This window comes from Dromaius novaehollandiae, chromosome 2 (genome assembly GCF_036370855.1).
Source record: "Dromaius novaehollandiae isolate bDroNov1 chromosome 2, bDroNov1.hap1, whole genome shotgun sequence".
NCBI lineage: Eukaryota > Metazoa > Chordata > Aves > Casuariiformes > Dromaiidae > Dromaius > Dromaius novaehollandiae.
In genome coordinates, this window is record NC_088099.1 from 84,132,477 (window position 1) to 84,157,830 (window position 25,354).

Consider the following 25,354-nt stretch of genomic DNA (forward strand, 5'->3'; position numbering starts at 1 on the left):
ACTTAAATGGGCTGTTTATGGCCTTTCTAGTTTTAAACTGTTGGAATATGTGGAAAAGGCAGTTGGACAGTCTAGCACAAACAGTAAATTGTGTGCAGCTTACAGCCTTTACAGTCAAAGCCCAACTCATGTTAACAAAACATGTGCTGGTGACAGACAAGTGGCATAAGTTTCAGTGTCCAAATTCCTGCCCTCCTTTGTTGATTTAGATACCTTTGCGGATATTGCAAGCAATAGACCTTACAGAAATTAACCTATGCAGCAGCACAGGCAGTTGAAGAAATGACTGAAAAATTTCTGTTCTCCTCAGCTCATACAGAGTTCCCAGTGACATTCAATGGAGATGAGGAGAAATCAATAAAAGAACAATACTTCAAAGCTGAGAAGTCATTAGCAATGTATACCCTCCTCAATGAAAAACACTTGCAAGATATAGATTTCTACTTTGCAGTTTTCAATACAAAGTTATCATTAAGTAAGGCTTAGGTCTTATTCCAAATACATGAAAGTCAACAGGAATTGACCCATGTATTACTTCTTCTACCAGCTGGCCAAATGTGAAGAAAATACTGGTACCAAGTAGACACGTTTTCACCAACTAAACTCAGAAAAATGTTTCCTAGAAAGCAAGCATGTTACACATTTTGTATTTAATTATTAAATGTTTCACTGAACAAAGAAGGAAAACATTGTCTGAGGTTCTTTCTAAGGGAGTGTTTCTCTTCCGAATTCCTCCTCCTCCTCCCCACCTCCCTCACTGAAACCGCTGGTCCCAGGCAGTGGGCAGGCTCCCCACAGGGGCCTCTGCAGGCAGTAGGTTACCAAAAAGTACCTAATGTGCTACATACCCACAATATAAATTTACCTAATAGCAAATTGTTTGTATAACCATCCCATGCATGATAGCATACATTGCACAGACTTTTTAGAGCAGCTCCCTTTTTAATATCATGTTGATCACAACATCTCAAACCAAAACAATTGCTAAAACCAGAAAACATGCACCTAAAAACCTTCCAATATATTCAGCAGTGAGCACACATTTTAGGAAAACAATTGTTTTTCTCCTCCTCTTTTAATTAGCAGTCCCATAAGTTCTGCAGTAAGGATGAATTCAGAAAGAAGTACAGTTGGTTAACCAACCAAAGGCATTTGTTTACTTTGATTCATATCATTACAGCTATCTTCTTCCTCTGATGTGTATAAAAAAATGAAAAACAAAAAAAGTTAATGATGTGTCCCTTAGTAAACAATTGTTGATCTATATAACTGACTATCCTTTAGGAACAGCAATCACCAAAAGTAAATTCCACTAGAATTCCAATTAAAAGCCTGCTGTGCTTATATAGGTCTTCGTCTACTGCTCTCCAGTAACAGACATGAAATGGAAGCTGTAATTAATGCTTGGAGACAGGAGTTCACTTTGAACTACATTGTGAAAACATTATCTGAGGTGAGTAAGTGTAACATGCTAATTATGGAGGTAAGTAGCTGTGCATAGGCATTTTTCATGCATTCTTAACAAGTGCCATCTCTCTGGCCTGTGTAGACCAGAGGAACTGGTGGAGAGAAATATCCTCATCTCAGCAGTAATAGAGAAAGTGCCCTAACAGAAGGCATGAAAAACACTGTGACTCATCAGCATACTCTTTACATTCACTTACTGTAAAAGTAGAGCAATTAAATAAAGAGCAGTTTCTTCAGTGGCTGTACAGCGGATCCTACAACCTGGTCACTTGGGATTGCTCTAGAGTACGGGATACCTGTGGGGAGGAACTGTGCAATTACAACCCAGTTGCAGACCAGACTAGAAAAAAAGTGATTCTAAGACCTAGAGGAATAACTGAGGACTCAGTTTCAAAGTACATATACAATACCAGTGAATATGTATTTTATGGTGCTGACTAAAGACAATTCATGTGAAAGCAGAGAAATGCTCTGGCCTAACACTTTTAGAAACTTACTCTTGAGATTTTCCAGCATTAGTGAAAATGAGATAGAAATGCAGATTACCAGGCAGTTTAAACTCTCATTGCTCTTTTTAAGTCAACGGCCCACACTTTTTTGTACCGTGCAGCATGGTAGACCAAAGACCAAAGCTACTCAGTTGTACAGCATGGTGCATAGATGCTTGATACACGTTTTCTTAAGGCTTGATTTCTGCAGTGAATGCACCCAAGTTTTTCCATTAAAAAAAAAAAAAAAAGACAACTTTTGGCTTCCTAAGTCTTCATTTTTTGGCTATTGCCTCTTACCGATCTTTGTCTCTCTGCATCTACTTAAAACTTATATCCATGGTAGAAGGCATCCAAACAGAAGTGCTTCTGAAGTGCAGTAATTATGCCTGTCTTAATACATACTGGTTTTATTTAATTAACCACTACTCTGGTGTGCCTTGCTGTTCTCCCAGTATAACATGCGCCAACTTCCACTTCCTGTTGACCACTGTAACGTGGCACAGAAGAAATGGACAGCGTCTGAAATGAGTTTTATTTTATTCAAAAAAACCTGAGTATGCAAAAACCTAGACAATCAAAGTCACAGAGAGCAACTGACCTAGATACTAAAGTGTCTCTGTCTGCAAACAGAATTCAAAAAATTCCCGACAGTTCATTATGCTATTGATTTATATCGCAGAAACATCAACTAGTTCCCTCAGGGAACCCTCATGACTTGAAGGGAGAAAAACATGCAGTAATTACATGACTTAACAAACTACAACTGAACATGCTGTTAAGAAAAAGAAACACAAATAGATTTAAAATCAATGTACGAAAAACTGAATAGACCTTTTAAGGACATAACTGATAACTGAGCATTCAGTGTAATGAATGAAGTGGATAAGAACTCTTGCATGCAATGCTGTCAGGAAATATACAACTTTTCCAATTTAACACCTTTTTTAAAATTTGGAGGGATTTTGCTTTCTCATGCAAGTTATCCCATGCTTGTTGCTTCAGCTGAAGAGAAAGAGGAAGGAAGTCATGAAAACTGAGCTCCTAATTACCACCGTCATCCTCTGATGTGGATGTGGCTGGTACAGCACTGCGTGTCTACGTGGCTGGTACAACAGTTTTTATACACACATACACAAACCTAACAGATGGTTATAATTATCTGCAGGCAGGCTACAACTCTAATTTGAAAGTGAGCAAAACAGGTTATGTTCTCTCTCAGCCTTCCTCGCTATCACACTAAACTGCTCCACAACCTCAAGGCAACTCTCCCTCTCCCTGACAAGGCCCTTGGCCCATCAAGCAAGAGGCTGCTTAGCAGCCACTGGGCAAAACAGCTGAAGCACTGCCGCACCCTACCCCACGCTGTATATGCCTTCCGAGGCCAAGGGACACGTTTCTGACTTAAACAAAAGTGCATGCATCAAATAATTGCAACTTCAAAGGGAAAAGTGTCTACCTGGTACTTCAGAGCTTAATTCAAAAGGGAAAAAAATCAAACATGTTTACGAACTTGTTTAGTGCTTAAACATAGTCAAATGAGAATTTTTCTGACACTGAAAACTTCCATATTGAAGGGTACAATACCAAGTAAATGTATACTGAAGTTATTTTAAACTCTCCTCTCACTGCAACAAAAGCTTCTCTCTAATCCTCTGGTCTGCTCTTCTTAAATACAGTTGCCTGGCTCAGTAACTAACCGCTGGCCAGAGAGACAAGAGAAAGGCAGCTCTTTTGAGAGCCAGCTTGAACACCATAATTTATATGGCTTGCAGTACAATCCAAATAATGTGGTTTACAGTGTCTTCTCCAAGATTACGGTGGTCTCCTCCATGATGTGTACTTAACTAAAAGCTTAGGGAACAATTCTCCTTTAAACAGCAACACGGCAATTACTGTAGCACTTCCACTTTCCACATCCCACAGCTGCCTATATGACCATGATGTGCTCAGCGCTGGCTTTGCTTCAGAGACACGACAAAATCCCTCGTTTGCCTCACAAAAGGTTCAATTATCAAATGTGGGCACTTTCATATGGCTTCCACATTTAGCACTGGTGTTTATCTTTCTATATTTTGCCACATACCTACTAAGTCTGCAAGCTAATCTGAGCACTCAAACATAGCAGTTAAACCTTGTACGCAGTTGTCCAAAAGCTGGACCTCCTGTATCAAGTTGCTCCTGATAAAGTAAGACAGGGGAGAGGGGAGGAGGGAAGGAGTAGTAATGAAAGCCTCAGCAACATACAATCCCTGGCATACTAACCCTGCTGCCTACCTGGACAACGAAAGCACTGATAACTCAGAAACAAGCTTTTAGATAAAGTAGTATTAATCAACAAGGCTGAAAAATATCAGTTAGGAGCCTGCTTTAAAGAACCTAGAAAGGGCATATATAGCCCACGCTTCTCCCAGACTGAAAAGGGAAAGCAAGCATTCTTTACTTTTTTACAGAAATTCAGACAATTTATATCACAAGTAGATGTTTACAGATTTGATGCTGATGCAAGATGGTTGCATGTGGATCAGAACAAAATTGGTGTTCACCTTCTCACTAACAGCACAGATGCTGTTAGGAGCCTCAACTGATTACGTACAGAGCCAGGCACTATCCCCACTATGAACGTAGTCTGTGTACCAAATCAAAATCCCCCCAAAGAAATGGCAAGAAATACAGATAATTCTACACTGGCCTTTATAGCTGGAGCTGTTGGCAGTGATAAAGAAAGGCACTGAGAGGCTTGAAAAACTTTGGCATCTATAGTAAATATTTTTATAAAATTAATGGCGAAATAACAAAGAGTTTAGGAATATGGGCATGATGTGAGCTGAAGAGGCAAAAATGTTATTATGAAAAGGAAAAGTAAACTGAACTCAAACATCTGAAGATATTTACTTAAATGCTTATTGCTGGAGAAGTAGCTCCTCGAATACAGACAAATACACAAGTTAAAAGGGAAAGAGTTGCATAAATATTTTCTTCCTAGGAAAGCAACTACTTAAATTTTTAGTGGATTTTTCTGTACTTTTAAAAATAATACCTACTTTACACTACAATTTAGGATATTGCACTGCACTTCAGGGCACAAAGGTACTTCGCAGTCTCATTGAACCTCACAGACCTGAGGAAAATAGAGGCACAATGACGAGCATCTATAAGCTAAAAGCCAGGACATGGCAATTATACAGTGATTTATATTAAGGGATGGAGAGAAGTCTTTCAAGGGGGTAATTAGCCCCCAAGCCCAGAGTGTAGAGAGGCACATACCTTTCTGGGTTACCTACAATGCACAAGGGAGAGATACTATCAAAATGTTGAGATGGACACAACACACAATGTGTACACTAGCCTGACAGAACAATTACTGGCCATTAATGTTTTTCGGAGGGAAGGGAGAAGGCAGAGGTGTACTCTGTAAAGTTTTGGTGCTCCTGGCATGAACTCCAATGGTCCCTCTGGTCTTATGCAAGAACCAGTCGGGTCCCAAAGTAGAGTGACCAGGATCGTAATTTCTTTAGCTGTAGGATTGTATTTGGCAAGGTAAAGTCAATGCAGTTGATTTTTTCCTTTTAGGTTTTTTGGTTTTTTTTGTTTTTTTGTTTTTTTTTTTACAGCAAACATTAAAAAAAATCATTTAACTGTTTAATACAGTTATTTCATTCTGGCTTGAGACGACATGGCTCATTTGCAGACACTCTCTGCAATACCTCCTCCTATAACATAATCATACACGTAGAAACATTTCACAAAATTATTCAAGTTATTTAATCTGCTTTTTTCAGTTTCTCTGTTCCTGAAGCCCTGTTCTGCTAAAACACTATCACTGGCACACCAGGAGTGGGGTAGCAAAAACAACAGGGAAAGAATAAAGACAATGTTTTTTATATCAGGCTCTGGTAACATACATAAGACAAGAGAGACTCTTTCATATGCATTTCAAAATGCACCTTTTTCTCCAGTCACCCTGCTTTTTGCTGAGAGCTATATGCAAAAGAGTAAGCAGTAAAATGAACAAAACTGCAGGGACAAAGAGTATCAGCAGCAATGGATTTGTCATCACTAACAGCACACAAACCTGTTTGTTTAGAAACGTATACCACACTCAGCACCAAGCATCAGCGTGCCCTAAACTTGCCTCAACAAGCCAGGGAATAAACTAGGACATGTCTCTTCAGAACAAGGTTACTCTTTGGCTGTTCAAAAAAGTTCCCCCTCTACACACACACTTTTTAAAAGGGGAAAAGGCAGACATTCATGTCCCACATCTGAGCATATATAATTGCTCAGGGAACAGAATATTTTATTTTGACTCACATTGAGTATTACATTATAATATAATAACACTACTGGAAAACCAAACTGTTACCATTTTATTTTTTTCATGTACGTGCAGGACTGTTTATATACGCTATAATATTGGCATTCAATTTTTGTCTGCTGATTTTTCAGAAAGGCAAAATGGTTCATTTATTTTGAGAAAAACAAAGACTTTCGTAAAGACTACTAAGTACAGGCTCAATGTTTAAGATTCTCACTAAAAGCCCCTTTAAAGGTGATGTACAAGGGAACATAATTTACTTGTGTCCTTTTTTGCTTCTTTATCATAAAGAAATTTCTAAATATGGGGGAATTTTATTTTTACTTTAAGACAAGTTTATGTTTAAAAATAAAGAAGCCAAATAAAATAGGTTTAGCCTGGGATGAAGCATATAGATGGCTAAACCAAGGATCTAGAAAGATGATTCAAACAAAAATTATTTTTATTCTGTAATTAATTTATTTTTATTAATCCACTGAGGAACTGAAAAGTGAAATTTCACAACCTATAGCAGCCACTAATACTCCCTATACCCTTCTCACATTTAGTGTAGTGCTAGATTCAGGAAAGATTCAAATCTAGTCAGTTCAAGAGTAATAAAAATATTTAAAACCAGGTAAATCTAATTACAAAAACCTTTACTACAGAGTTGAGAGAAAGAGTTCTGTGTAGACAAATTCCTAATTTTTGAAACTGCTCAACAGCTGGCTGGTCTCATATACCCCAAACTCTTAACTATATGTATTTTATTGTGTGTGTTCTCAGCATGACTATTACAGTAAAAAACGGGGAAGCTGATCAGAACTGGATCTTGGCCTGATGAGATCTCCAAATGGCAATCACAGACTAACTCCCACTGAGTCCTCTCAGGTGACACACAGCATATATTGCTGGTGCAGAGGGTCTAAAGGAGAAGACAAAAACAAGAACCTTTACACAACTCTGCCACTGGAAAGGTGTATACATTATACCTGTTTTTAAAGGTTGCCAAGGGATGGCCTTGCCAGCCCTGGGCTAACTTTTGCCATTTTTGTTGGAGAGAAGTTGCTAGATTAGGCGTACTTCAGCACTATACAAATACATACAGAATTTTGGAGAACGTTAAGAAGAGAGATACCATAGAACGGCAAAACACACACAGTAGTTAACACAGCCCAAAACATTCACTCTGGATATTTTTCTTAATTTCAGAAGAAACTTACATAGATTTTATCTTGCTGATATCGCTGGAATAAGTTGTGCATGATGGAGCCTTCGTGGAGATCCATTAGTGCTGCCATATCTTCCACACTCTCTGTACTTGTTTGATGCATAGGTGTTACTTTTTGGTGTGTGATTGTGCTCTGTTTATAAGTGAATACCTAAAAGAGGAAAAAAAAATTAAAACACACATTCAAAAACTCATACTTAAGAAGGGAGCTTTCATACCTGTTCTTGCCTATCCAGTTTACCAGCGGGCAGTAGTGTAAGATATAATAGCCTGCCATTCATATCTTATTCTAAGGCTTCTTTGACAATAATTAAGGCCCTAAAGAGTTATACACAGGAGTCATAAGAAACTAGTCCGTACTGACAGTACCCTGAGGGCTGATGTCTCTTCTGGACAAAAGGAATCTAGTTTCACACTGGACTACTTTAGGACTTTATCTGGCGGGGGGGGGGAACAAGCAAACAACCATTCCCAGAAAATCCAAAAAAATCCTCAACCAGACAAAAAGACAAAATGCCCCCAACAGTAAAACCCACTCATGCTCAAATTACTTTGGGGAAACATGCTTTACACCACAAAACAGCAAAAATGAATGTACTGATCTAACAGGGCTACAAGTGTCTGTATGTTTGATCCAAATTCCATTTAAATGTTTCCATTCAATTCTCTGACCAGGATCACTACTAGGCTAGGCCATTATTCTTAGTGTAATTAGCACACTAAGTTCAGCATGCTGCAGATATTTGAAAATAAATGGGTGAACCAATTCCTAATCAATGCTCTTTTGAGACAAATTTCTGAAGCCTGTTCAAGACAGACAGTAAAAAACACTAAAAAACATAATTTAAGTACTTAGTCATAAAACACTTCTATGTATCTTCTGCAAAACTATTTTAAATATGCTCAGAAGATGTATACATCCCCAATAAAGTTAAATAAACTTTTATGAATACCAATGGCATCACTAAAGATTATAAATAATTGCTTTGGAATTCAGCTTCCCATTTCCTTTTAATTCACATCTTGGCAACTCATCCCTGCAGATATACGCCTGCGTTTTGTAGCCAACGCTACTTAGGCAATATTAGTCCCTGCTAACGTAAGTACTGCTTCAGACTAAGAAAGCCAAGCTATGGGTGAAGGTGAATAATTTAATAATGTGGAACATAAAAATCTTCCAAAGTCTTTTGAACTAATAGTTATAAAACTTTCATCTGATTGAAGAATTGCAATAACTACAGCTCAACTGTTTGTGAACATCTCAGAGTTGCCTGTGTGGGCTGTGGATTACACAGTATTATGGAGCAGAGTAGCGCAGTGCAAGATGCCAAGTCTTCTCAGGAAAAGAAAACCCACCAAAGATTTTCAGAAAAAAACATAACAAAACAAAACAAAACATATGTAATATTCTTTGTAATGAAAGACTGAAAGGGGATAGTCAGTATCATTATAGGATGCTATTCATGAAAATAGATTCCTGGCACTCAGTGTTGCATAATTTTTTTTCTGTCTTGCTGAGACAAGTGAGAAAAAGAAACTAAGGAAGCAGCAGGCTGAATGCAGGACAGACTTAACATTAAAGCTTTGTACCAGAATACCCACCAAATGAATAAGAACTGCCTGACAAAAAGTGCTTATGAAAATCATATCCCAGACAGAACGTACCAACTTTTGGCACAGACCATCAAACAGTTACAGCCATCATTCATGCCAAAACAGAGTATATGGGGGGAAAGCTGGGGGAGAAAGAAGAGGAGGAAGACTCAGGAAGCAAATTTCTAACAGGAGCTGGAAGACAGCCCAAACATCAGAGCCATACAAACATACAGCTCCTGAAGATTCAGGATGATCCAAAATAAATCCATAGCTGTGGGAAAAGACAGCCATGTACCGATTTGAGCAATATTTTGTGGGAAACAATTATCAGATGGCAGGTGAGAAGACATGCATTTGTACAGGGCAGATAGATGTTGGCCAGCACGAAGAAAACAGCAACTTAAACATATTTGAGGCAAGTGATCTAGATTTTTCAAACAGAAAGAATGAGAACAAAGCTTTTGGGCTGAAAACAGTATTAGAGGACTTGAGACTAATCACTCAAAAGATAATCCAGAATTCGAGATAATTACATTTCAAGTGGAATAAACTGTAGTTCCTAACTGGAAGAACTATGGTGAAAAAGCAAAGGTAATACTGCAGAACCAAGAATAATATAAACTGGAAGATCTGGAAATAAAGGGGAAGCAGAGCAAATTTTGGAAAAGTAAGCAACTTGAACTGAGGCTACATATCAGGAAGGAGATAGAATTAAAACAGAAAAATAGACTCAATAGGATAATTAGGAAACAAGAATATGATAGCACATGTTTTGTGAGTGTGGGTCATGTGAACACAGAAAGCAGACACACCATCATTGCTAAGAGCAGAATTTCTCTTAGCGATTTGTATTCTTTGATATGTGATGCATAGGTTGATAGGATATGCAGAGCTTTCCATTCATTGTTAAGCACATTTATAAGTGTAAGGAATTAATAAAAACACACCAAGAAAAATAACACGACAATTGACCTGTGAGGAGCAGGATTATGGTAACTATAGTTTAATCCTTCTCTCTCAAAACCAGTTTCCTCTTGTTCAAGTTGGCCAATCTCATAATCTCAGCTCTTCCACAGGTTGCCTTCTTGTTTGGATGAGGAAATGGCTCTGAGAGCTGATTCAGAGCAACGCTTGTACACTGAGCAGCTAGAAAGCCTGGGTGGCTAGAAAGGACAAGGGCCTCTTCCTCCATGTTGGGGATTTATTTTTCCATTACTTTTGATTTTTATCAGAACCATGCACCTTTCAGACTTTATAACCCTGCTGTCAAATTTGGTCAGAATCAGCAAATAAGATCCAAGTCACTTGGCAGGGCAGCAGAATCATATGCATAGGCCTCATTTCCTTAAAATGGGCTTTTGGTAGTTCTAGTATTGAAGCCCTGCAAGCTCTGCTTTTGTTGTTTCATCTTGGCTCGCTCGTTTTATAAGATAAATATGTGATAAAGCAACCTTGAACTTTATCAATAGTAATTCTAAGGTCATGTTATAAAATAGTACAACAGAAGAAATCCGCAGGAAATAGGAACCTCAGAGCCATGCTACAGGGTCAAAATGCAAAAAAGGAAGATGAAGTAGTAGATTCCTGAACTTTAAGAAGAGCATGTTGGCAGAGTACAGGAGCTTGCATCCTCAAGGGTCTTGCCCTTCCAGCATTTCTGGTCAAGTAAAACATGTAGGAAACTTGGAATAAGATTTAAGACAAACCTAAATGAAAATTCAGCAAAAAACCACTTTCCTCTCAAGATAGAAATGGACCAAGATAACAAAACATGCTGAATACACAGAAAACTATAAATTAAGAGACAGCACACAAAACAAGAACTCTCAAAATTACCGTGGAAGTGCAAATTAGAGGTTGAGATAGGAAGGAACAATGCAAAGGACAACAGCAAAAAGAACAAACTTGAGAAAGACATGATAAAACAGTAAATCCTGCTAAATAGTAAATAGTAAAGAGTATTTCATCATGAAAGAGGAACAGTGCTTCAGAACGACTTGACTGTCCTTATCATGGCTTACTGGTGCCATGATAAAGACACCACAAATGGGCCCAAATGAGGCAGCAACCTTAAAACCCAGGGGGAACAACGGTTCTGATGTCCCAAGGTAGCATGGGAAAAAGCTGTCACAGCCACTCTGAGATCCTACAATAATTTAGAAGGCAACTATCAAACACCCAGATATTAATACACTGCTGAAAAGAGAACCGATACCTGTGGGCTGGAGGAACACTGTTCAGTACCAGTCTTGAAGGAGAAAGTAAACATGACTGAAAGAAAGTATTTACACGCTGCTGAGTCAGATTTCTCTCTCTAGTTTAAAAAAAAAAAAAAAAAAAAAAAAAAGATTGAAAAGACAGATAAACAAGGACAGGAGTATTTGCCTGAACATTAAAAACATTAAAAATAGGGTGACACACACAAAGCATGAATACAAAACACACAGGTTTAGTTCTGATAGCCTGTTTCAAAGCTTTTAAGGTATGACCCCAAGTCCTGAATCATGTTTTTTGGTAATCAACAGGTTTATTAGTCCAACTCTCTTCTCTCCAGAATTGGGTAAAGTTTATCAATCTCACCAGGACAGAGATGCACCCAGAGTAATAACCAGGTCTCCTTGCCCAATGACAATACCACCTGCAGCATTTGTCAGACCTGCTTTAGGATACAATGTCAAGCCCTAGATATTGAGAGTGGAAATTACATTCCTATTTCAAAAATATTACCCAGATGGGAAAGAACGAGAAAGAGAAAAAATTAATTCATCTCCCCACAAAAACAACATTTGCCTTGCACACAGAGCCAAAGGAAAAGAAGTTAGGGGGAAGTCAGTGACAGCACACAAGCTCTTCCCAGATATGGGTGTGACTGCATCGCACACGCCAGACAGATTCCCACATCACCCTCTGAAATATTATCCAGCTCCCCAACTGCTGTTGCAAGAAGTACATTCTCTTTACAGAAGATACCAACAAGATACTCTCTAATACACTCAAAGAAGCTTGAGAACTTACAACAATATGCACTGAGAGTAAAGGTGAGATTTCATAGATGAATGCTAGGTAGAGGGGCTTTTTGGTGTTAAAAGTTTTGTGAGGGGTTTTGTTCCAAAATAGTGGAATCTCCTGGAATAAATCAATTCATATGGGACTCTCCTCTGGAAAGCTGAGAACTCCTAAATCACATGCTAAAACAAAGACATATCATGAAAATGATGGCTTTAGTAAATAAATATATAACTTTGCCTATTCATAAATACTGTACCTATTCATAAATACTGCTGCATCAGCAATTCAATATTGTACTCCACAATTTACAAGCATTTATTAGGTGAGTCTGCAATTTTATACTTGGTTCATAAAAATGCAGTTTCTAGAATGCCATGCAATTTGGAATAATCTGACAGTGTATTTTTAAGTGAATACACCTCTGTAAATCTACCCAGGAGTTTACTGGAGAATTACAGCAAGTAATGAAATCAATGCACAAACAAACCATGAGTTTGAAGCAAAAGATTGCAATTAAAATAATTTCACTGATGCTTTTAAAAAAGCATGAAAACCAGCATGAAGAACTTAATATTCCCCACTTCTTTAGGTTGCAATGGCGTTTTTATTCTGCATAATTGATCTGGCATGAGACAAAACAAGAAGTCTTTCAAGCATTTCTTTTAAGGGGGGGGTAACCACAAAACAACATCTAATTAATTTTCCCCACTGACAAATGAGCCCTAAGTTCAAGATCTAATGGAAATTATATCTTAACACAAGATTTAATTTGTAATACAATTCATCAACACCAGAAAAGAATGTCAGAGCTGGCCCTCAATGACAGCAGCACACAGGCTTTCTCGCTCACTGTATCATTTCAGAATGTGATGCCAAGTGACAAAAATCCCTGCTTGAATAAGGTCATTAAATGGTAGCAAGGGATTTCACAAAGGCTGAGTCAAGTGAATTTAGAGAATGCCAAATTAAGTATTTGGATAAAGCACATCAAAAAACACACAATCCTCATTTCTTGCAAAACCTACAAGTCATACTTAGGCCTTCCAGTCTGCACAGAGCCAATCTGGAATCAGATCTTGGAGGATGTCTTTCACGAGCAGCTCAGTTTTTGTTCTGATGTTGATGACCAACATTTGATGGCAGAAAGGCAACAGATACCCTGTAAGATTCCTCATCAGCAATTAAGTATCTCAATTATAATGGCATCTTCATGATTCTTCCGAGATTTCTTTGAGATTTGTATAGAGAGGCAGAATTAGGTCTGCCTACAACTTAGAAACCCTGACACACATTAAGTCATTCACAGAATCTGCTTTCTGAAAATGTGTGATATCATCTGTTGAAAAGTTTAGCCATTATAAACATTTTAAAACAGCCCCTTTTATACATAAACCTGAACCCCTCATCCCTCCCAAATACAACTGATAATCAATACGGACTCAGTTCTCTTTTTTAATCCAAAGCTATTTTCACTATTTGGAAAAGTGAAAAGAGTAACTCCACTCCCTTTTCTTCATGGAAAAATAGAGAGGCTTTAACCTCTGTCAGATGAACGCAAAGAACATCTGCCACACTTCCCTCTCCATAGGGTTAAGGACACTCAGCTTTTGGCTCCAGCTTCACTACCGGAAGACACTAAGCCTTCCCAAAAGCCAGGATGGTGATCTCACACTTAAGTGTAAAAGTAAGGACTCTTACAGCAGCCTCTGGCAGAGGGTGGCAATGAGCACTTACTCCTTCTAACGGCAGCTGTGTCTGGACCAGGACATCTGCCAACGGCCTTAAATTCCCTGCTGCCTTCCAACATTCACAGTCTGAAATACAGCATCTTACAATCCCCCTAGACAAGACCACTTGCATGTTCGCACCAGGGATGTCTACCGAACTGCTGCTCATCTTTCTGGAAATATGCAGCACTGTGAACCATGATGGCAACTGAGGGCACTAACACAGCTAGATTAAATTTAGGAAAGTAAAGTAATTACCACCTCTGGTTTTCTGCTGTCTCTCTTCTCTGGAGACGAGTACCTAATGGCAAGAATGGCTGAGCCAGCATTCACAGCCCAGCTTGCACATGCTAAAACAAACTTGCATGGACTTCAAGTTACCTTAATACGTAAAGAAGTAAGATGGGAAAGTTCAGGGACTGCCCTGTTTGCAGTTCAGCTGTTCCCACCATGCAGGCAGCACTCAAGCACGACCAGCCTGTTAATAAAACACACTAGACTCAACTAATCTGATGGTATCTGATTAATGTCCAGTACTGAGTACAGCAGTGCTCATGAATGTTTACACAGTTTAGCACTTCCTTGCCACCTACGTTGTTGCAATAAATCAGATGGGGTTTTGGTAGAAAATAAGAGAAAGAACAACCAACATCTCTCTACTGTCCTTTTCTAAGTAAGAAAGCTTTCTGGTAACTTTAAGTGCACTTTACAAGTTGCAGAAGATAAGACTGACATTTTTGCATTGAAAACAGAAATACCAATCTTGTCAAGCACTTAATTAAATTGTTCAAATACATATAACCAAAGGAATAATGGGACATATGGTTGCTTAAATGTAAAATTCAGTCAGACACAGGCAGGTGAATGCAAGGAGATGTCATACCAGTGTCATCTGAGAGACAGGTTTACCAACAGCAAAAAATACAAGCACAGCTTTCTTCATTAGCACCCATGATATTAGCCAATCAAGCACTACAGCATTTGATCAGCCCACAGACACCAGAAAGCAAAGGCAATTGTGACCCAAGAAGTGAAGCCAACAGTCTTTCATTCATTGCCTGAGGGCCTGCCTACATGTGTGTTTCACAGAGTTAATTCCAACTGCTATGGTGATGTCAATGAAAATCTGTAAGAATCGACTGAAACCTCTGGAGGAGTTGGCTCATATGTTTTAGACATCAGTGCCCTCAGCTTCCCAAGGCATCTTTTTGCTTACAGTCATTGACCTCACAGCAGAGAAATGAGAGCTGAACATATGCCAGCACAACACAGTGGACTGTACACAGAAACACCCACTTAAAAATATCAACTTTTTTCATTCTCTGCTGTTGGTCTGGATTGAGGATCATCATTTGTGCTTCCCTCATGTTTAGAAGTTAAAAGAATGCAATGAATCTTACCAAAACTCTTTATACTTGAGTCCAAGTAGAGAAAAGAGGCCATGAGGTCACATTACAAACTGTGGAATGCAACATTCCAGGGAGAAAAATAAATCATTAAAAGCTCAACAACCCAAAGATTAAAAACAAAAATAAAAATCTAGTAGTTTACCTTTTTCTTCTGGACAGATCTGTAAGACTATAGATAGTTAAAATGTAGGACAAGGAGGCTCTCTCATAAATCATAAGCAATTTAGACACAAATGTAAAGCAGACTATCAATATTTTAAATCCTATGCTTAGTTTCAACAACAGTGTGATCTAAGTAATATTTTAGTCTGATAACTTGCTATTTCTCTGTAAGAGCTGACCTTAGACATCCACTCCATTGTCAAAACACAGTCTTTCAGGCAACAAGATGTACCAGGGTCCAAGGCTTGCTTTGATGCAACTCAATTTAATCTTTTTCAAAACAAAGAAAAACACAATGAAGTTTCTTATTTATTAAATGATGGGGAAAATTAAAGAAAATTATGAAAGGCACTTCCTGATGTCAAGAAAAGAAACTTTGTTTTCACTGTGACTAATACTGGCCTGTTCTTCAAATATCCCATAGACGCGCCATTTGTTTTCCTCTCCGTTCTGTAAAATTCCTGCTCATCTATCCTGGGAATCACCCCACTCTCCATCTTCCCTTCCCATTTAGTCCACTTTGCTCATTATTTTACCTACCAAATAAATTCTTTAAAATTCTCTATTTTTATCTTATCCATTGTTCCACTTAGTTCTACCTATTCTTACTCTTATTTCCTACTTCATCCAACAAAACTTCTAGATCCTTCCCCTCACTCTTCCTTTCTCAACACTTTTCAAATTTGTCTGTTTGCTGCTGCACTTCCTGCGCCCTTGCACTGAATGAAGTTACCTGCACCTGGGACATACAGGGTAGCAGCTACTACCCAGGTCAATGCTGGAAGCCTGTCCCACTGCATTTGCCCACCTCTCTCACTAATCTTTGGCTTGCATCACCTTCCTTGAGCAGCACTCCTACTAATACCTCAGCATTTTCACACTCATGCAGAAGTATCCCTTTTTGCTTCTGAACTTCATAGCACGGAAAAGCATGGTGCCAGGACGGCAATCCCATTTATCACCACAGTAGAGCTCAGCAACTTCGCTAAAGGAAACCTCTTTGTTGATTCCCTACATGTTGACCAGTGTCAACAAACTTGTCTGATGAAGACTTCCCACTGAACGCCTATTCTCTAAGAGGTATTTCAAGACAGTTTATTCTACACACTGATCTGTTATCACTTGTGGACGAGCCCTGCCATCAAGTATGAACAAGCTGCCAATTACAGATTCAGTGCTCATGACCCTTCAACTGAGCTTGCCTACACACACAATAAAGAAATTTAATTCAAATTAAACACACAAATTTTACCTAGGTTATACTATAGTAAGCCTCCAGGCAGGTCATGCTAATTCTAAGAGAAGAAAAAAAAAGCGTATCTAACTTTCGTTGGAAGTGACCTTGTATAACCTACAGTTCTCTGTACCTGAAGACACCACAAAGCTTGATTTTAAAAAGCCCACCCATCTATAAATAATGTGACCTTGGCACTGCAGAAAACATTCCCAGCATGTCACTAGCACTTGCTTTACCATGGAAAAGTACCCCTTTCTGCCTGTGAATTGAAGAGTGGAGGGATCACAGCTGCCCAGGCTTTCCCAGAATGCATAACCAAAAAAACTGTTGAATGGCGAGACACGTAGAAGAAACACTAAGAGATTAAGCCTTTGGCTCCCTGTGAGACATCAGGTCAACAACAGAGTATGAACTGGACCTCAGCTGTGAATGCCTAGAGAGCAAGTCATGCAAGAGGCTGCAGGGCACTGTGAGCTGAAGCACAAAGCTGGGCCAAGTACGTATCAGAAGAATCAACAATCAGGCCAACCCTTCCAGTTAGTTCACTTCTTTTGGCAGGAGCCACCCTACCAAAGGCAGCCCCCACTTGTTGGCATTACAAGAGCATGCCACTGTAAGCAGCACCTAGTAAACAGAAGTAACAGCAATACTCCCTTTACTTTTAACATGTGCCACCTTATCTAGCTCAGAAGAAAGGAGGATGAAAATTGATGTTTCCTCCTCTCATGAGGAAGACCAAAACATTTTAAAAAAATACATAAATAACCTTCATCACTTAAACATCATTTTCCACACAATAGAAAGTGCTTTTATGGACAATACAAAGCACGGAAAGCACTAGCTTGACTGTCAAGATCATTTAGCGCTTGAGTGGAACTCCCAGTTTTAAATTCATATTTATTCAGTGATTCATATGAGATAAACAATGATTATTTGCAAGTCAATGAACAAGACAGAATTTGAATAAACTGTCTTGCTATCAAGAACAGGAACAACTCTGTTCAATAAGAAGCCTAAACATTATACCAGCTTTTTTGAGGCACAACAAAACAATCTCAATAGGGTTTTTTCTTTTAAAAAAAAAAAAGGAAAGGAAAGAAAGAAAGAAAGAAAAAACACAGCAGGCAGCTGATTGGATTGCCTCTGAATCTAGAATATGAGTAGTCTTTGTGAAACGCTGCAATAATAAATCTAAGGGCAAATATAAAGCAGTACTAACGTGGGAGCTTTGAGCTCCAAGGGGCCATCCCTGTCAAGCAAGCCTTTTTCTGAACGAAGTGAAGAAGGCTTTATTTTGACAAGGTTTGCTGGGATGCAGAACAAAGCAGAGCTCCTCTGAACTATGTGGAGGAGACGTTTCACAGCAGCCCCAGAGTACCAGAGCCACCTTGGGCCTTCCACCTCACATCCAAAACCTGAGCAATGTCAACGCAAACCTTTTGGCCTCGTTCCTACCTTTCTTTCAGTCCAACGCTTTGTTTGAGCTCAGCCTTCCAAATTGTCAGGGAAGTCACTGTGACCCGCAGGAGCAGATGGTGCCCAAATCCTGCAGGGATCTTTCTTTCTCCCCTCTCCACACTTTGATAACCTCCCTAATCTGTTGCAGGCTGGACCCTCTGCCCCCATCAGATAGTGAGGGAGGATGATGGGCAGACCCTGTAAGTAGAACTGCTCTGAGAACAAGGGTATCGCTTGAACCCCAAAGGCTGCTGTCTGACTCATTCACTCACATGCATTTGATTTGCTTGCAACACTCCAGGAGAGCAAAGATGAAGCGCTGCACAGCCAGCGCCACGGGGACAAGCCTTCTCTGTGTGACAGTAAGTGCAGCACTCTTGCTGCGATGGCACCACTGGTCTCTTAGTTGTGACACATGCACAGAATGACCAGCATGGGACTGCTCATCTGGAGAGCATGAGCCAGGAAACTGCACTGTAAACTTTGTTAGAAGTTCCTGTCAGAAAAGTTTCCTGAATTTATCACCATCCTATTATTACCAAAAGAGAGATTTTGTCACAGCACCAGCTCTAAAAGCTAAAGGTCCCTGTAGTCACCTCAACTCCAGCTGAAGCTGGAAGCATATCTCATGCAGCTCCTGCAAAAGACAAGCAGCACCCAATAGGCCGAGGTGCTCAGAAAGACTGCTACAAAGGACTGGGAGGAAAGGAAAAGAAAACACAATAAGCAAGGAGGCGGCTTGCAGTATGGGAACCCCTCTGGCCTCACAGTGCTCAGGGGAGGGGATCCACCAGCCTGGGGAGGCGGTGCTCTGCCAGCGCCCCAGCCTGCTTGACCCAGCCGGGTGAGCAGTATGTAACACCCTGTGCAGCTGTGCCAAAAGCAGGGCAGCTCCTGCCCCCGGGAATTCGCACTCCTCGGAGCGAAGTGTGGCTGAGTGACCTACAAGAGCGTGCTGACAGGCTCCCGCGCTCATCTGTCACAAGCGATACGGGACACTCCGAGATAACAAATCCTGGAGTCGGGCTGGAGAAGGGCCCATGAGAGAAACGCAGAGCTACTGCATCATGTAGTGCACTCCTAGGGTAAAACGTAGGTTAGTTGGGCCAACAGGATTATTACAGTCCTGAAAATCAGCATCCACAACAGACTCAAACTTCACAGTCCACCTAGCAGCCCCACCTTCTGCCTGCCTGTTCCTCCTGTAGATGTTACACCACCTACTAAGGATCAAACCATGCTCTTCCAGAATTTGCCACTAACAACTTTATTTCTGCATTCCACCTATAAACCTTCCCTGTTCACACTAATTTCTTTCTCTCTCCCCCCTATTACCTTCTCAGTTCCCTTCCCTCTTCTCCTTCTGTCCTCCCTTGCCCTCCACTTTCTTCTCTCCATAGAGACACACTTCTCTTTGGAGCCACTGTTTTCCAGTCAAACTTTCTAAATATTGCTAGTCTGGTAAGACAAGATGTTACTTTGAAATCCATTGGTTAAATTTAATTTTAAATTTAGCTTTAAAGTAAACTGCCCATTCCCTGAAATGCAGACAGAAATGCAAATAAATTAAGTTTTCAATTAGCTGATTCTTCTTCTGTCCTGCCCACACCTAAAAAGAGACATAACCTTAGCATAAATGAAAAGAGGTAAAACATAAGTGCTGACAAAGAACAACGTAGAGCTGTTACTAAAAATAGGAAAGTAAACGTTATATGAGATGCCCTGAAACATCATGATAATAACATAATATAAAGCAAGAAGAGTATAGTGCCAGATGTTATTCATGAATCCAGTGTTTAAGGCAAAAAATGCCTATTGCATTAAATTATTTGTAAAACAGTTTGTGAATAAAAGAAATGACAATTTGCACATGGGTAAATAAAGCTCAGATGTATGCAATCTTGGTTTTCAGATTTCCTGATAACATTCCACAACAAAACTCTTGTGAATTAATTATGTTTCTATTTTATTATAGTCTCTCCAAATCTTGGCTTGGTTTCTCTTACTGTAAATATTGCACACCTCAAAGCAACAATATTTGATTGTATTCAAATCACTTGTTCATCAAATGACTTCTGTTCACAACTGCAATGTGTCTGTTTAACTAAGACTTTCCCACTTTCCCCCATTCAGAAAAGTCCTTCAGATCTTTCTGTATGGATAGGTTTCCAAAAAAAGCAGAAGAGGTAAAAGGTTAATATGGCATTAAATTGGTAGAGCTCTGAAATCATCTCTGGTGAACTTTAGATACAAGTCTAGTATCACCTTTGATCCTTTAAAAAAATCAGTTTTCGTTTTCTTTGTTGTTATAGTAATGAGAAAAGAGAAAAAACAGAAAATGAATAACACAAAACTCAGTATGAGCTTGTAGAGATCCTGGAAGTATAAATCTGAATTGAAGCTATTTATTTTAAGACACCAAAATGCCAGTTCAGATTTCATAAAAACATCGGATCCGTATGACATCACATGCAGAAGAGCTGTATGAGACACATCCAAGAAACACCAGCTCAGTTTTGGTCATGATTCAGAAATACTGCTGAATTCTCAAAATATTTAGCAACTATTCTCTTCATATTTCCATAAAAGCAACTGATTTGGACATTACTCTGTAAAGGACTGGGTATCTTCTGCAGAAACCAAAGCTTGAGTCCCTTTCTACAAATCTAAAAACAAAGATCAAACTTTTAATATTTTTCCACGATATCACCAAATAACAGATAAAGACAAGCCAAAAACCACACCTGACTGGCACTGTGTACTCTGCACTACTTTTCATACTCCTGCCACTTACTATTGTTCTAGCCTAGAAAACGGGGACTGGATAACAACTGATCCAAACGCAATGCAAACCCTAGCTTGAACATCAATCTCTCTCTCACTCAATTTCTTTTTTTAAAGGAACAGAGGTGCTTTTCATTAAGCCAGTGTTTACCAGCTCTTCTTGCAGGTTGCCTGTGGTGTGAGGTTTTAACACCTTAGTTACACTGCTAGCTAGACAGCCAAGGATGCATTTTATTCCCAGCTCAAAGCTCATTCATTGAAAACATACCCCTTTAAAGAGGCAGCTGCCTATTCTACTCCCTTTCTCAAAATGCACGAGTACATAATGGTAACTAGTGGGGGGGAGGGGGATTCAAGCCCTGAATACAATAAGCTTCTAAGGATGTATATCTACGAAAGCAAATATTTACATTATGATACATAATACATAATGGGAAATGTTCAAAGCAGAATACAGATAGCTGAACATAAAATATGGCACTTTCCCCAAACCCGAGCCTGCAGTACAGTTTCTATCGCAGACTTGTTTACAAGGCTATGTCATTTCAAAGTTAAATCTTATCATGAATGCTAATCTCAGAACAATTTATTCACCTTTCAGGAAAGGGCTACTTGAGGAAAAACATCAAGGCCACTTCCTCCTTTGCTATATTCATTAATTCAATTAAACAACAGTCAGGATTTTATCCAACTCCAATGAAGGCAACTGGAAGATGTATTTCGGTGACTGTGGGGTCTGGATCCTTGGGGACCCTTCCTTCGTTCTGTGCCCAGTTCTGACACACAGCGGTGATTCTGAGGTGGGCAGGACAGACCAACCTTCAGCAGGTCTCCAAAGCTGCCTTTCCACCTATCCAAATCAGGGCTGCATCCCCAAACAGTATAGTTTCCCCCCACCCAAGCACACATCCCAAATATCAACAAAATCTTTTTGCTGTTAGGAATCTGACCTTTACATTTTATATCAATGCCAAAGATGTCCATGCATGGAAGTACTGTCAAGTCAAAAAATATGTGCAGATAGTTTATCCACACTCAGAATTAGCCAATGCCATTGGTATGGCACATGAAACATAACTGTTGGCAAGATCAGCTCAGTCAAGGGTCAAAAGATGCTTTTAGTCATATCTGCATAGCCTGCACTCGAGCTAAATCTCACCTGGCTCCATGCACTGCTACTACAGTTTCCTCTGAACATTGCTTATGAACCAGGAACCCTGTATGTATGGTTCAGAGACACATGATAGTTTGCGTATGAAACCAGCCTAGGCCCAAAAGGAGCTCATTCACTTGGGTCCACTGCTGATCTCTCTGGGCCTAGTAAAGCAAGTTACAACCAGCGACAGCACCAAGGGGGACAAGGAGGCAGTGACAGAAGAAGCCTTCACATAGCATGCTGGAAGGACTTACGGCTTTGCCATAGCAAAGAGAAGCAGCTCGATTTCAGTTCTGCATCACAGTGAACCAGTCTTTCCAGAGTCTGGGATACTGGGAATTGCAACATCCATGTCCACAGCGATGGCCATGTGGTCGGGTATGGCTATGCTGTGCTTCTCAGCATGTCCTGCATGAACTTGGGGTGCCTCACACTCCCATTTCTCCTGGAAGATGGGGAGCTGGCTGTATACTGGATTTTCAACTTCAATACAGGGAAAAAAAAAAAAAAAAAAAAAAAAGACACCCCAGCCTTCAGAGCAGGAACCTACCAGTGTATGATTTATTGCAGGGATGGCTGCTCAAGTCTGCAAATCCCCTGAAATAATAATTCTGCAACAATCCTTCTCAAGGGGAATTTATTCCACCGCTCTTGCATACAGTGCTAGCAGAACCTCAACAAAGAGCCCTGTGTCTGCGGAGGGAAGGAGCGACGGAACCAGCCCCCCCCTCTCCAGCACACAACCACAGGCTGCTGCACTGGCCACATGCGAGTCTTCCTCACATTGATGGTGCGTGTAGGATCCACTGAACCCAGGAGGACAGAGGAGTCCTTCTGCTGTTACATGAGGCTCTCGAATGACTTGTCATAAATAGTAGAGGACGGGAGAAAAGTGGGGGAAGTGAACGAGAAGCTGGGATAATTCTGAATTTCTATATAGTAGGCAGAAAGCATTTTATTATAACATATTCTCATAGGTTAAATTTTCAAGGAGATTTTGTCATCTTAAGCCAGCATGAATGTTACTAGTCTCAAAAAGCACAATGCCACCGTTCTTTAAAGTCTTGAAGCGTTTATTTTGCCCTTAGACTCTAGCTTTTCTCTGGAACAACAATGGATAGACAGCAGCAGCAGATTCCAGCAGACAGCACTGGGCTGCTTGAAGGAAAGCACTGCTGGTCAGTTAATAATGCTACATATGTTAGCCTGTCGCAGCAGGGCCTCATTTCACTCTGTTCTACTCGGAGGGACACAATGAGAAACCCTCATAAAAATTGCGAAGGCACTTTGCTAGGTGTGGCACAAGGCAAAGGTTAAAACTTCAAGACACTCTGGGCTCTTGCATTTTTTTCTGTTATAATACTCTCACAAGAGTGCACTCACCAACATGTCTTGTTACCTTAAATTGTCACAGTCACCACAACCGTTACCAGCAGCGGGATGTGAGCATATTACATCAGTGTAACCGGGACTGGCTATCCCTCCCCCAGAATACTGTTAACTGAAATAGGAAGAATGTTTGCTGTAAGAAGGAAAAAGACAGGTTTGGACAGGCACGAAATTAAGTTGCAGGTATTTTACGATAGCAACCAACTCAGTTACGTGCTTTTCATTACAAATATGAAACCAAGATCCACACCCTGGGAGCACAACTGGCTCCTGTCGACTGAGATCACACGTCCCTGCACGCGGCTCAAACCAGAGGCTTCTCCAGGCCACGCTCCAACCTTAGCTGAGTCAGAGAAGCCAAAGCGCTACTGACAGTTAATATATAATCTGTTCAGATTTTCCTGTTGTAACTTCTTTTTTTTTCTTTTTTCCAGTTTGTTATTTACTTTTTGTGTGTTTGTGTGTGTGTGTGTGTGGGGGGGGGGGGGGGGGGGAGAGAGGGAGCTACACAATTAATGTTTTCCAGACCTCCTCTGCCCATGGACAGCTCTCTGGTTTAAGCTCAACAAAAACAGTTGAATATTTCACAATGATTCAATTATCAGGAAATCATGCTGCAGAGAAAGGGGAGCAGTGGAGGAAGAAAAAAGGAGAAACACACACCTAATAGAAAAAATAAATCAACCTTACGTATCTTGAAAACACACAGAAACGAAGAGTAGGGCAGATTTGAAATCTGGACACTCAGGGAGATTTTAGATTTTTGTGTATTTGTCTGAACTACAGGCATATGGCTTATATATACATGTCACAGTAGTTATTTGTAAATGCCAATTTTTTTATCAGATTTCAGTTCATAAAAAAATAGTTGCACGGGACATGAATGCATACTTTTGCTGAAATACAGAACCTTTAAGTGTAGACTGGGAACAACAGAAACTGTGCTTAGTTACAAGCAACACACTGTAGTCATCTTCGGGTTTACACTGAATAGGAGTGTTAGATTATATAGCCAGGCACCAACTACTTAGATTCTTTCAAAGGTATTCTAATAAACTGGATTGTTACACAAATAGCTGTATACATTCTTAGGTATGCCAGAGTGAGCTCTTTCTTTGAATGAAAGCTTCTTAAGACAAAAGCTATCTCTTTGCTATAAAACTGCACAGTGTTTGGCACAAAGACTGCAAAACCTCTCAGAGATGCTGTAGTATACATACAGGAACACTGCTGCATCTTAATATATCTGTTTTAGGAAAACAAAAGTTATTACACTGTTATTATAAAGTTCAGGATCTTTTTTTATTACAGTTGTGAAAAGCCTGTGGCTGTTAAAATAAAAAACCTAAAACCTCTCCAAAAAAAAGGGGGACAGGTAGAAAGTTTGGATATGCTTAGTTCTGGGCCACACATCCATAGTAAGCTTCTTTTAACAAAATAAATAGATACATAAATAGGTGGCACTGTTAGAATCTGCTCAGGAGACTGGAACATTAGTCATTCCAGAGATGGATCGATGGGAACAGGGCAGATGGAGTGGTCAAAAGATGTAATACATTTCAAAACAACTTAATAAGTCTTATTTTATGAGCTGGATACTGCTTGACATGTGTGAGCATGAGTATTATACACAGATAAGGAAAACAAGTTGCTCTTGGCAGTAAAAATTTGACAGACGCTGTTCAATAACTCGCTCCCATAAAATCAGCATATAAACTGTTTGGTTTGCATCTGAACTATGACCCTTCTCCTTTGCAAGAAGCGAAAGAGCAGATTTAAAACATATGAAGGTGGCCTGCTTACCAGAATATATGCACAATTTAATGTTTCACAGCTAACCTGTGCTTACATGTGCAAAAAATATTTGTATTACATACTGGATAGCATGTATGCATATGTTTGAGGGGCCCAATTACAATCAGTTCTCATGATACAAGGAAAGAG

The 25,354-nt window shown here is 39.7% G+C and overlaps 1 protein-coding gene across 1 annotated transcript in view; it reads right to left on the reverse strand.

The window, feature by feature from the left end:
- The window catches only part of MYO10 (myosin X), a 171,051-nt gene that overhangs the window by 88,712 nt on the left and 56,985 nt on the right, over positions 1-25,354 (reverse strand). Inside the window, exon 3 of the mRNA XM_026121851.2 lies at positions 7,476-7,634. Coding sequence (XP_025977636.2) covers positions 7,476-7,634 — 159 coding nt within the window. The remainder of the gene's footprint in view (positions 1-7,475; positions 7,635-25,354) is intronic.